Consider the following 13,745-nt stretch of genomic DNA (forward strand, 5'->3'; position numbering starts at 1 on the left):
CTGCATGTTATCCTAAAACTTCCAGCTGTTCTTTTTATAGGAATAAACCGGACTAACAACAGTCACACTGTCACTTTGTGCATTAAGAGAGCTCAGGTTTTGGCTCTGGATTGACTGCTAACTAGATCTTCTATAACAGATTAAGGAGAACATGAGACGCTTTCAAATTACACTTAAGAGATGGTTGAGCGAAGTTGGAGGACTGATTCATTTCGCTTCTCATTAAGCTGCGAGGGCTTACATCGCTACAAGATAAGTGCTCTTCAGTGGGGAGAACTAGTCTCCGCTGTAAGAAGGAGATTCCTAATTAGCCTTACATGGGATCAGATCATTTAATCTGCGATGTTCCAGGTAAACCCATTTAAATCTGCTGAACTGTACCCTCACTACTTTATAAAATCTCCCAACTACTCTACACCCAGCATGTCATGTCACTAAGAAATGACCACATGTAAATCTCCGGTGTCCTACAGACCTGCATATTCCTAAATACAGGCTGCAGTAACACTCCAAATCGGATGCACTACTCTAAGAGCAGAAGTCACATTCCCACTCAGATGTTCCGCATTGCAAGGCTGCTAATTTAAAATGACTATCAGCTGCACAGCTGTCAGGTTACATGGACTAAGCCCAGCCTCCTTGTTTCCAGATGCTGACTGATGTTGACACACAGTCTTACATTAAGCGATCATTTTATGGGTGTTGTATTCTGTGACCAAAGGATCCATTTAACTGTCTCTAAAGCTTTCATAAAATTTAAAACACAGTGAGGTAAGGTGGCTTCTGTTGGTATGAATGAAATACATCACATATTGAGCTGCTGTTTTTGTTGTTCATTAGTGGTCTGATTGTATTTTCACACAAACACACGCACACACACACACACACACACAAAAAACAAGCGCGGAATGTCCCAGATGACAACTTGATTTTGTTTGTTTGTTCAAAGCCATTATTGAGAATAACAACCCTGTAAATAGGCCTGTATGTGACATTTGAGCAAGAGGAACCAGCAGAAAATCCTGGCTGGATTTCCCTCCTTACTATGGATTATTGATCGATCGTTTCATCTCTAACTCTAAATACAATGAATAACTACTGTACACGATATTGTGAAGGATGCACCCTAAATTTAACTGTGAATTTAACTTCACAGTTTGCGCACACCTGTGTTTATTATGTCCGCAATTATATCATGCAGATTTAATCCTGTTCATTTATTTATTTATTTATGGTGGTGTTCATCATTGCAGACAAAGTGCATGATCATGCAATTAACCTGGGTATATTTGAGAAGACTGAAAAAACAAAGGAACCAAGGGAGATATTGTCAACACATAAGCATTTCCTCTGTAAAAGCAAATGCAGTGCAAACTCGTGGTCGGCAGTTTGCACTGATATACTTGCCATACCCGAAATGACAGTTTAAACCGCGAAAAGTGACATTATGTTGGAAACTTCCCTAATTACATCACACGTGATCACTGACAGAAGGGAGCGTCGTAAGCGAACACATTTTATCCTTCCGCCACAAGCACGAAATAATTATATTATCTCGCTTTTCGGGGTCAGAACGATTACTCGTGTAGGCATTTTGCTTTTCAGCGCGTATTTTTAATTAGTATAAGCATATTAGAGACGTGTGCGTTTGTCAGGTTTCATTAAGCTGTGGGACTATAACGATGAAGGCGGCGTGATACGTACTCTAAAATCCCAGCCTGCTCTACCTTCTTTTTTTCCTTCTGTGGAGGCCATGATGGGAGCCTGAGAGTTCAGCTGGAGCTAGAGGAGCGAGAAAAGAAGATGATTTCCCGGGACGGAACTGTCAAATCAGCCTGTACACATTTTTGAACTTTGTATAGTCTCTATACATCGAAGGTGGAGCCTGTCACTTTTTTTCAGATGTGTTCCTGGCAATCAGTCGATGACAATGTTAAATCGTTAGGGGGCATTTGGATCGAAAAAGGAGGTAGCATTAGCTATTGTTGCTAGCTAGCTGTGCTAGCTAGCTAGTTAGCTAGCGAGCTAGCTACGTCTTAGTGACTGGATACGGGTTTAGAGAACCGGTGAGTTCTCTGTCTTCTTGCTGTCAATCGCGGCAGCTGCCATTGAGCCTTCAGCTTGGACATTTCACGGCATTCTGAAGTATTTTCCTCTGAGGACACCTGCATGTATTTTATCCGGGGGTGTTTGCAAAACGAATTGCAGGATTGGGAAAGTCGGGCCTCCACGGAGGAGCAGAGCAAGGCCCGTCTTTATGATCCAGAGGAAGCCTTTCTAATCCTACCGACAGCCACCGCTACTGCTGGCTAGCACTTCTCTGTCAGGACCTGGAAAATTCAGCCGTGAGCCACCGAGAGCAGACCCAGTGACTGCGACATAATCGGCCAAACCGCCAATACTAGATTACCCCATATAGACTCCTGTCACCTGCTACAATGTCGTCGATTATAAAAGAAATGGTCAGTCGGAACAAAAGGAGATACCAAGAGGATGGTTTCGACCTGGACTTAACATGTATCCTTCTTAATTTGTAAAGCCTTCGGGCCACTGGTCACTAACATGGTCTAGCTGCACTGGTTAAGAGCACTGGAACCAGTTCGGTGGAGTAACGTGAGGTAGATGGCTCCCCTGCTACTTATCGTAGCTAGCTGCTAGTTGGTCCGACAGCGCAGCTTTGCTGTCACCCAGCATGTTTGAAAGATGGTGGATCTGTCAAAGCGGCACGTATGAATACCACACTAACATCACAGCTGTTAAGCTGGACATTGGTCTCTGTGTTTAAATGTGACAGGGCATTTAACCTGGTTGAACCTGGGTGAAGGTTGTGAAATTGTTAGTCATTTGGCCATATTTATCATTTTAAATCTGTGCCTCTCGTAAACATATATGATGCGTTTAGGATTTGTTTTAGGGTATCTTTGGCTTTTATTTACATCTGGATTTGCTACCCAGGTTTTTAATTTTTGGTGGGTTTCTCGTTTGTTTTGACACAATCGAGCAAATGGCTAAAGTACTCTTGCCCCTCTCATCTGTGTTTCTTGATGGATTTAATGTTCACTGATGGATATAAACGTTTAAAAACTCATTTCCCTTTTGTTAAGATGGCTATTAAAATATTTAAAGAAATTAAATGTCAATCTTCACAGCAGGACTGACACTGACAATAGCTGACCTGGTTCACTGGTGCAGTATTCCCGCTTCTAAAGTTGGTACTTTTACTTATTTGACTTGTGATAAGCTAGAATAGCAACTGAAGTGGTTGACTTTGGGCAGCTAAATGCAAAATGTAATTTGCTACAGTGCTTAAAGTTGGTTAATGGTAAAAGTTTCAATTAATATGCCTTTATGTGTTGAGATCACCTCTGTGAGTCCCAGAGTTTGACATTTTTGGTTTTATGGCGGAATTAAGTTGTCAGATCCTATTGTTAACATATATATTATTTATTTTTTCTAAGCAAACTAAAAACAATACAAATCCAGCTTCTCAAATGTGAAAACTTGATGTAATCAGTTTACTGTAAGAGGAAATTAAGACGTTTGAAAATCCCACCTGGGCTTTGGGACTTTTTCCACATTATTATTGGGTGGTGTGTGTTTGGGGGGGGTTGGTAATCTAGAATTTGAAATGGCAGATTAATCAATAATGGAAGTTCCAACCCTATCTGGTTCCTTAAAGTATACAAAGAGTTGAGCGGCCTGGAGTGTTTGTGTACCGAATTTACTTTTGTTATTGTTAGCAACTTGAAAACCTTGCTGAGTGCCGTGTTTTTTGTTCTTTCTTTTCTGAAAGTGCAGATGTAAAGCTGAGTGCTAGTTACCTTGACTTGACACTATAGATAGAAACATAGTGAAGTGATTTCAGGCAGAGCTGTCAGCTATGATGTATGTGTGACTGCAGATGCTGATGAAAGGCGTGTCTCACAGTATTTGATCTGATGTTTCTCGCCTGCTTTTATAATGTGGTAAATCGAATGTCATGTCTTGTCAGTGGCAGGACTCTTGTGGTATACCTCTACAGCTTTGTGCAGGTGTGAATAGGGTACACCACTCAAAAGTGGAATCTTTCTTTGGTGTGAAGCCACCTCTTGTTTGGATGTGGGCCCTTTCGAATTATCCCTTTTATCATGTTTGGCACTATGTCTAAAAACAATATGGGCTTTCTGCAGTTATGTAATACAGTATCACAGTTCTGGGAATTGCCCTTAAAATAGTTGCCAGTGATCTTGTATCATCATTGCTGTCTGAGTGCTCTCTCCCTCTTACCCTCTCAACCCACCACCTCTCCTCTCCTTTTGCTCTTTTTCTTTACTACTCCCACTCCTAATTCCCCCTCCCTCTGCTTGCCCCTTTTCCTCTGCTCTCCTCCTTTCCTGTCCTCCCCACCTTAGCTCCTGCTGGGTCCCACTCTCCCTATCTCCCCCCCTCTCTCGTTCTCAGTTGTGGATTTGGCATATGCACAGAGCTGAGGCAGGGCTGGCTTTTAAGAAAAGGCGTGTCTAAAGCATCAGATTTTTTTTTTTCCTCCTACTTGGAGCTTCCTTCAGGGGTCCAACATATGAATCTCTTTCCAGCTGCAGAAACCAAGACCCCCATGCTCTGGGCTGAAGTTCTCCCTGAAGGTTTGTAAAGATCACTTAAAGTCTGACTGGACCCACTTTGCCCGTAGATCCATGGGTTAGAGTAGCCCATTATAAAGCATTAAAAACTAGTTTTTATCTCCTAATTAGGTTTTTGAGCCCTTAATCGACAGGTTTATTATAGTACAGGATATACAGCTTAGGCCGCTGTGCTGAGTTTCAAGGAAGTAGCTTGGCTGTATGCAAATAACCTCAAAGATTTGCTGTAGGGCTGGCTTGAATTTATGTACGAGGCCTGTGTTGTGCATAGCCTGGTTGCATGGGGTTGCGTGAAGGCACTTACTGAAATCCTCTGATGGGGTTTTGCTGAAAATTTCCCCAAAAATGGCTGAAACAGCATTAATGTCTGCCGTAGTACAGTTGACCCGGGTTTGTGGAAAACCTTTTTTTGTACTTGTAGGTCTGCTGATTGAACAATGAGCTGTGTGTATGCAGACTGAATCAAAAGAGTTGATCTTGTGGGCTTTTTGCATCCACAGGTACTTGTATGTGCACTGCACACACCAGGAAAGTTGAGGGCTGTATAGAGGCTGCCGGCTGCGCTTTCTCGCCAGAGCTGTCTGATGCGTGTGTCAAATTATTCTGACCAGTTAAAAAGTGATTTGACTCTGGGGGGGGGGACAAAACGAAACACATCCAATTAGAAATATTCAGCCTTTCTATTTTTGACGTTGTGGCACAGGAAGTGTAAGAAAAGGTTGCCCTTTAGTCAGTGGTTAAAGTGTGAAATCCCACAGCTTAGACTGACGAGCAGACTTCAGTTACAGGTAGGCGTTGGAGCCGAGCCTTCAAGACATGCATGCCAACCAAATTATTCTTTTTCAGTGCAATGTGACACTGATGTGCGCCTTTAAGAGTGAATGTATGTCACCATATAATTGGCCACGACATTTTCCTCACTGTTCTTGCGGAAATATGGAGCCATTTGAAACACAAACACCACCTTTTTCTGCACCTGCAAATTCGCAGCTTGGCGCATTTGTTTTTTGAGTTAACTTTTTTTTCCCCTTCCTTACATGTGTGACGTCATGTTGCCCGCTTGCAGTCTCGCAGATATTCAAATGTCTCTGGCTGAATTCGTACTAGATAAGTCGAACATTTGCGATCATCCCAATATAACTTTAGGTTCTAAAAATACATGCAGGTCAGGGAGCAGAGACTCTACTCATGCACCCACATGTGGGCCTGGCTGAAGCAGGAGCGCGGTTACTCCTGCCGTCACTGCTTGCTTCTCACTGTCAAGGCCATCTGTCACAACATGCACGCACATACTGGCCAGCACCCCTCCCCTATTCTCCTGTCTATCCATAACTACAATCACACTCTTATAATGGCGTGGTCTAAAACTTCTCAACCCTTTCACTCATGTCTGCATTCTTGAAGTTGTGCTGTAATGGCAAATTCTTTTAAGCAGTCCTTTCCTTTAAAAGCTTTAGTTCTGATGCTGGGAGCCTTGGTAGTAGCTCCCTCTTGATTTCCTGCAGATTGTACATTTCCTTGACTGCTTGAACAGATATTTACCCAAATATCATTGCAATGGGCTTTCCAGCAGAGAGACTTGAAGGCGTGTACAGAAACAATATAGATGATGTAGTACGGTAAGTGTGATCTCGGTAAAGGGTAATATAACAAACATGCAGTTTATTCTGCAGTACATGAGTTTATTCGTTTTGCTCTAGCACTTTGATCTCATATCGATCTGATGATTTTATTATTTTTCTGCGGACAGGTTTTTGGATTCAAAGCATAAAAACCACTACAAAATCTACAACCTGTAAGTTTCTACATTTTGTTTGCATCTGAGCTCATCCTTGTTTACTTACCAGCTTCCTCTTGTGTGATTGCTAACTGGAGTTTTCTGGGGGGGATTTTCTTGACATTTCAGCTGTGCAGAAAGACACTACGATACTGCCAAATTTAACTGCAGAGGTAGGCTGCTTCACGTTTTCTATAAATGCTGTTTTTAAGAAATAAAAGCCCTGCTGAAGGCCTGATGACGCACAAGATCGTCAGATCTCTCAAAATACTCAGCATCTTCCTGCCCACCTTGTCTATGCTGACCTGTTTGCACTGTCCCGTCCCGTCCCGTCCCCACCCCCCACCCCCTTTCTCTCATCACAACTTTGCGTGGGCTTGCATCCCGTCACACCTCAGTTGCACAGTACCCCTTCGAAGACCATAACCCTCCTCAGCTGGAGCTAATTAAGCCGTTTTGTGAAGACCTGGACCAGTGGCTCAGTGAGGATGACAATCACGTGGCGGCCATCCACTGTAAGGCCGGGAAGGGCCGCACCGGAGTCATGATCTGCGCGTATCTCCTCCATCGTGGGAAATTCCAGGAGGCCCAAGAAGCACTTGACTTTTATGGGGAGGTCAGGACAAGGGACAAGAAGGTGAGGTCACGAAACAAATGCTTTCAATTCAGAAGGCTTTCTTACTTTTTAGAGCAGTTGCATCAAGCAGGGCAGTGACTGATGAGCCACATCCTGCTTAATTGGTTTCAAATTGAAAGTAAATTTTATGTTCAAGCTAAGAAAAAGAGAGAGAGAGCATACAAGATGACTGAGTTGATTTTCACTACGTCAAAACCACGGATGTCAAATTCATTTTGCATTGTGGGCCACATGCAGATACGGCCTACTTAAGTGTGCCGAACCAGTGAAACTCCCTTTTCTGTCAGTCTAAAAAAGTTTCACTACACATTTAATCTCCGAGATATTTTAACATAAGCAATAGTACTGTAGTTTCATCAACACATCTCAGTTTTACCACATGATTAAAAAATGCTGCTTTGCGCTTAAAATGTAAGAAATGTGTAAAATTACAGAAAAAGAATTATAAAATGAAAAATATTTATTTTCCTTTTTCTTTTTGCTGTAATCCCACTTTAAAATCATACATTTCTATAGTAGATAGTGACTGATTGGGAGCTTTCTGTTATTTGTTTATCTGTTACTTATTTACAGTGGTTTAGTATGACTGGCTGTGGGGGAAAAGCCATAAAACTTATAAAATACACTTAAAACTCTCAAATTCATGTCATCCTTTCCATTTTTTTCAAAGCCGTCCAATGGGCCAGAGTGGACTCTTTTCCGCGCCAATTCCGGCCCCTGGGCTTTATGTTTGGCACCCCTGGATTAAACATTGTTGCTTTTGTTTGCAGGGAGTAACGATCCCGAGCCAGCGTCGCTACGTCTACTACTACAGCTACCTACTGAAGCACCAGCTGGAGTACAAGCCGGTGGCATTGCTCTTCCACAAAATGGTGTTCGAGACTCTCCCTATGTTCAGCGGGGGCACCTGCAGTGAGTCACGCTCATGTTCAACTTCAACTCCAATCTAGGGCGTAGGCATGCATACCGCTGTTCAGACAGAGCGAGGGCCTTGCATGTATGGTGCACCGTGGGGCTAACCCACGCTACAGCGTAGCACCGTAGGGCATTGCAGGTCATCTGTGGTGGAGCCAAGTTGTCCTCTGCTGTTTCTTTTTTATTTATTTTTTTAATAGCCTTGTTGAGTACAGCTGAATTTCGTGCTGTATTTAACTAACAAGGGCAGCTTTGTATCGATCAAGTCTGCTTGTTGCTGCTCACAGAAAATCCCGGTGAACCAGATCCCCACTTCTTAATAAAAATTTCAGATTTTTTTTCCCACAGGAGCCTTTTAAGATTTTTATTAGCTCCGAAAGCTGCAAAGTCGAGCCATTAATTTAAATTTTTTTTGGCTCCTCTTGAGGGAGAGACTTTTATAGGATTTCATTTTCTATGCTCGCTATCGAGAAGAACCACAGCATGCCCTTGTATAGAGGAGAGCGCATCCTATAGTAGTAGCTACATAAGCACAGGTTTTACATGTTTTCCTAAGGCCGAACCAGGAAGTAACTTAAAGTCGAGAGGAATTTAGATGGCGGTAATTTTAGCAAACAATAGCGCAGCACTCAGTAAGTCACTGACGGTAACAGCCACTCAGTTATGAGTATTTACATATCACTGCATGTTTGCTCAGAGTTTAATTGATATGACGGCTGTAAAATGTCTGCCAACATTTGCACTTGTTCTCCCCTGTTGATGTAGTGACAAACGCAAGCAGTCCAACCCGTTTGATTTATTTTTTTTAACAGCCGTCAAAACCAAATGCTTACTTCAGTGCTAACTTTAGTGATTTCCCCAAATTTCTAAGCAAATAATGTCACTCTTCTCAATTTAATTTCGTTCCCTGTGTTTCATTTTTCATGTTCACATGAATGCAGAGTGTTTAGCTGCATGTAGAAAACCTTTTTTTTAGTGTTTAAATAGTGCTCTGTTTTAGCCTGAGGAGGGGGTTAAAAAAAAGTGAAATAATTCTGCTTATCTGCTCAAATGCATCTGAGTCATACGATGTTGTGCTCTCCTCGTATCTGAATTTGTCCATTTTTAGCTGTCGGTCAGAAAAAGCAACCTCTCCTTCCTTCATGTCTGTGACTTCTTTACCCTAACACGTGACTGTGCTGCACACCCCTGACTGTATCGATCCTTCCTTTTTTTTTTTCTCCTGCTAACCCTCTGCTTAAAAAGGCCCTATTCAGAGTTTGACGTCTTCGTATATGCATCGCTTTTTTTCTGTTTTGCAGTTTGTTTTTCTAGCTTTTCTAGTTCTTAGCTCACTGCAGTGATAAAATAGAAACTAGTTTAATTGCTAGAAACTGCTCAATGTCAAACACTTCTCTCTTTATTTCCACCAAAGAAAACTGACGCATTTTGGTCGTTTGATTTTCAGCAATTTCAAAGTTCCCCGTTTGTTTCTTCCTCTTTGTGTTTCTCATGTGCACACTAGGTGCCTTGTCAAACGTTTTTGTAAGATGCACAACTCCGCTTTGAAGCCACGGATTGAATGTTGTTATTAAGAAAAGCTATGTAGATGTAAATATTTGTGTAGAGCTCTTGTGTTTTGTACCTGCTGTGCTGTCAAGCCCCTGACAGGCCAGCCAGGCCCTGTTTGTGATAATCTCCTTCTTTCTCTCTAAGGGGACAGTACCATTAAAAACAGGAGCGAGCCGACCCCTCAGGGCTTCAAGAAAGGGAATTGGCATTGGGGTAAATGAGCCTTTCATCCATTATTATTTTTTCACTCATTTGTTTTTATATGGCCCCAGAGATCGAGCAGGCAGGAGCAGTCTGAGGTAGACATGTTGCTTAGCAGGAAAGGAAAAGCTTAGGGGCACATGAAGTCATCTCCAGCACCACCCTCCACCCTGACAGGAAAAAGAAAGGGTTAAAATTCTTCTAAATGCAACGTGTTGCGCTGGTTCAAGACCAAACCAATGACTGTCTATCAGAATAGGGTCCTGTGTCTCTGGTTCTGGGTCTATTTGGGTGTTACATTTTGTGGCCTGTTAACTTTCCCTTTCTCCTCCTTAATTTTAATATAATGTTTTATCACTATTTTTTTTTCACTTACTCAGTGGGTGGGAGGTGGTGGTGTGCTGTGCCATTTTCTTTTGTCAAACTCATGTAATAACACTGGTATCCTGTCTCACCCTCCTGATTTACTCCCTCCTCCACTGTCGCTCACTCCTCTTATTGTGCTTTCTGTCTCTTCTCTCCCACTCCCCCTTTCCCCCTCTCACAAATCTCATCCATCGTGCTCCTCACCCCTGTACAACGTCAACACTTTTTCCAGATCCCCAGTTTGTGGTGTACCAGCTGAAAGTGAAGATTCACACATCGAACCCCGCTCACACACGGCGCGAGGACAAGCATATGTTTTTTGAATTTCCCCAGCCGCTCCCAGTCTGCGGAGACATCAAAGTGGAGTTCTTCCATAAACAGAATAAGATGTTGAAGAAGGTTAGTTGTCTGTGTTTGGGAGATTTCATTGCTGCTTCATTTGCTCAGTCTAATTTAGGAGCTTATTTCAGCCACTGTATGCCATAAAGTGACTAGGTCACAGAACGATAAGACGACTAAGCATTTTCACACTTAGCAGGGTGCCAGCAATTACGGTTTTATTGCCACAGTTCTCACAAATAAACCAAAAATCAAAAATGTGGTATTTTTAATATCTTGGGTCTCTGTGCTGCAGGCCAGTTTTGTCCCAAAAACTATTAAAAACAGATCAATTAGGCACACCATTGGCATGTTCCTTCAGGACCACAAGCAGGGCAACCAGTTTATTTTGAGGTAAATCCCTCATTCGCTGTCCTGCTGCCATAAATACTGAAATTTATATTAACCCACAGCTGAAAATAGACCCCAAAAAATGCACTGTTTACTCCTGTTAGTAGTGTTTGCTAAAAACTACACTGGTTAAATGCTCGCTAATTTCCTAAAATGGCTGAGTGCAGTTTTTAACAAACGCTTCTGAAACAGGAGTAGAATAGTGCATTGGTAGAAAGAAATATACTGGGTGCACAGCAGTTGAAAAATACTTAAACTGACTAGTGCAAGGCTGGCTTTTCTCTGAATTTGTTGACAGTAAAAAATGGACCATCAGCTTCAGCTAGAACAACTGATTTTGGAAAGAAACCTAATCAAAAACCTGTAAAGTTTCCTTTCAATACTTCATTCACTCAATCTGTTGTAACCTCTCCCCCTCCAGGACAAAATGTTTCATTTTTGGGTGAACACTTTCTTCATCCCTGGACCAGAGGAGAGTGGGGACAAGATGGAGAACGGGGCAGTTAACAGTTTAGAGAGCCAGCAGGGGCCACCAGGGCAGGGTCTTCCGGGACAGGGACCTGGACCAGGCCGACCGGGACAGGGCCAACTGCAAAGTGCCGAGTGCAAGGACAACTGGAGAGAAAACTACAGGGAGGAGAAGAAGGAAAGCAGCAAAGAAAGCGACAGGGACAAGGACTATCTCATCCTGACACTTAATAAGAACGACTTGGACAAGGCCAACAAAGACAAAGCTAACCGCTACTTCTCACCAAACTTCAAAGTAAGTGCTGTAATCTTTCTGCTGTTGAATAACCATATATCTGCTGTCAGTTCACTTTGCATTTTTAACTGAAAAGAGCAGCGACGTGACTTGTTTGTGATCATCTCGTCTTGGTTTCCAGGTGAAGTTGTACTTTACGAAAACCGTGGAGGAGCCGAACTCCGAGGCTAGTACTTCAACATCAGTCACCCCCGACGTTAGCGACAATGAGCCAGACCATTATCGATACTCTGACACCACTGACTCAGATCCGGAAAATGAACCTTTTGATGAAGAGCAGCACACACAAATCACAAAAGTGTGAACTCTTTTTAAACAGGAAAAAGGAAGAAATTATACAACAGAAAAAAAGGAGAAAACTTGAATATAAACTCAAAAGAAGAACCTTTGTCCCTTCCCTCCCCCAGACGGCAATAGAATATCATCATGTCAAATGCCAATTTTAGGGGGAAAAAAGATGAAATATCCTGACCAATATATTGTTTTGTTTTGTTTTTTTCTCTCTCTGGCACGACCATGAACCATGTGCGAGGTATTGACACTGTTGCCCCATGGGAAAAGGTGCTGTAGCTATAAAACTGTGTTTATATATATATACATACATATATGTATATACATATATACATGCATATATAACAAACTTTTTTGTGTCAAAGACAATGGAAAGAGTACCACAATCAGGAGATGGGAGTTGAAGTGTGGGAGAAGCTAGAATGATATACGAGGACTATGCTGCTCTTCTCCTGTCTAAACCAAGGCCAGTGCTGCAGTCACTTTGTTTCACTCCCTCTCTTCTCCTCTCATCTTTTACTCTCCCCCACCCTCCATCCTCTCCTCCTTCCTATATTCCTTTACTGTGAATGCTTCTTGTGCTCTTTGCAGGCTGTCTCATGTGACTTTTGGCCTTTGTGCAGTGCAAACTGCATGCGGGCAGTGGGTTGGGGGTGGGTGGGGGTTATAAAGAGGCTGTGATGATGTCTAAAGCATTGCCATTCCTGTTCCCACTGTGTATATGTTAAATTATGCAGAACAAGGCATCCCATGTAATTGTTAATGTTTTTTTTATCCTAAGATAATAAAAATATAATACACAAAACAGCAGGGAGACAAGTGTTTGCAATAATGTTGACACTACATTTCAAGGACAATGGTGAATTTGCATGTATTAGAATTGGCGTCCATCCCTAATAAATGTATGCAATGTTGTCTTTTTTTTTTTTTTTTTTTTTTTTTTGATAATGAAAGCAGCTTTGAGATGCGTCTCCTGCGTGGGGTTTCCCGCTGCTTTGAGTCATGCTCACAAAATTACATCACAGCTTTATGTAATAGAGCTGCTATTTTCCGTTAATGAAAATCATGCAGAATGAAAATGAATTTTCAAAGTGCGCAGTTGTCATCGGGCGTCGCGGCTAGTGCGGTCTTCTAACTTGACACCGCTGCTGTCAAATGAAGTCGTAATTTTAAGTGACGGTACCCAGACCCTGTAATCTAAATTTTTGAGCATGTGTGAGACGGGACTTTAGTGCAGAGCGCTGTCCCTGGTGAGAGGGGGGAGGAAAAAAAAAATGCTGTAAAGCAGGTTGTCGTTGGAGCTGTGTTAACAGTAACTTCCTGCTTTAAAGGTCAGTGCTGCAAATAGCGAGTGGGACCTGAGTTAGGGAAGTGATGGAAGGATTGTTGTTAGAAGTTCAACTGAGGGCGAAAAGCCCACTTTAAACAAATAACACTGAGTGGAACCAGGGAGCTGCGAGCATCTAATGGCAGTGTAGTGGTGAGAAAAAGCAGAAATTGGTTGATTATATTTGGAAACATTGCTGCCGATTGGAGTTTGTGCAACCTCGCTTTTGTGGTTTTTGTTACATTTTTGCCAAGCACCAGTAGATTTTTCTGAGAAGCAAACTGACCTCTGAACCCTAATAAAAACATTAACATTTATGAGCCAAAGCAGCCCGACTTCATACCAGAGTATCAGCGCTGCATGTGGAGTGGCTTCTGCTGGTTAATAAAGGCGTTCTCCATATGAAATGAGCAGAGGAAGGAAAGGCTGCCAGCCCAGGAGGGAGGTGTGTGAGGCCTCTGGTAGTCGAGCCTGCTCTGCTTGCAGGCTTGTGTGGTTCCCCAAATGAAAGGGTAATAGGATTAACAAGCATGTTGCTGTGATAGCAGTGCAGAAAGTGGCAAGACCTT

General features: G+C 42.5%; 1 protein-coding gene across 1 annotated transcript; it reads left to right on the forward strand.

Annotated features, from left to right (window-relative positions):
- The first annotated feature begins 1,720 nt into the window (after positions 1–1,720).
- On the forward strand, positions 1,721–12,763 carry LOC146375028 (phosphatidylinositol 3,4,5-trisphosphate 3-phosphatase and dual-specificity protein phosphatase PTEN-like). The gene is made up of 10 exons (XM_084948759.1): positions 1,721–2,517; positions 6,154–6,238; positions 6,370–6,414; positions 6,526–6,569; positions 6,795–7,033; positions 7,804–7,945; positions 9,644–9,712; positions 10,299–10,465; positions 11,217–11,558; positions 11,680–12,763. Exons 1-10 carry the CDS (start codon positions 2,439–2,441, stop codon positions 11,860–11,862), a joined length of 1,395 nt encoding a protein of 464 aa, XP_084804885.1. The 5' UTR covers positions 1,721–2,438; the 3' UTR covers positions 11,863–12,763.
- Positions 12,764–13,745: the final 982 nt, after the last annotated feature.

The sequence above is a fragment of the Perissodus microlepis genome, chromosome 13, assembly GCF_051167445.1.
Source record: "Perissodus microlepis isolate ML-2025 ecotype Zambia chromosome 13, ASM5116744v1, whole genome shotgun sequence".
Lineage (NCBI taxonomy): Eukaryota > Metazoa > Chordata > Actinopteri > Cichliformes > Cichlidae > Perissodus > Perissodus microlepis.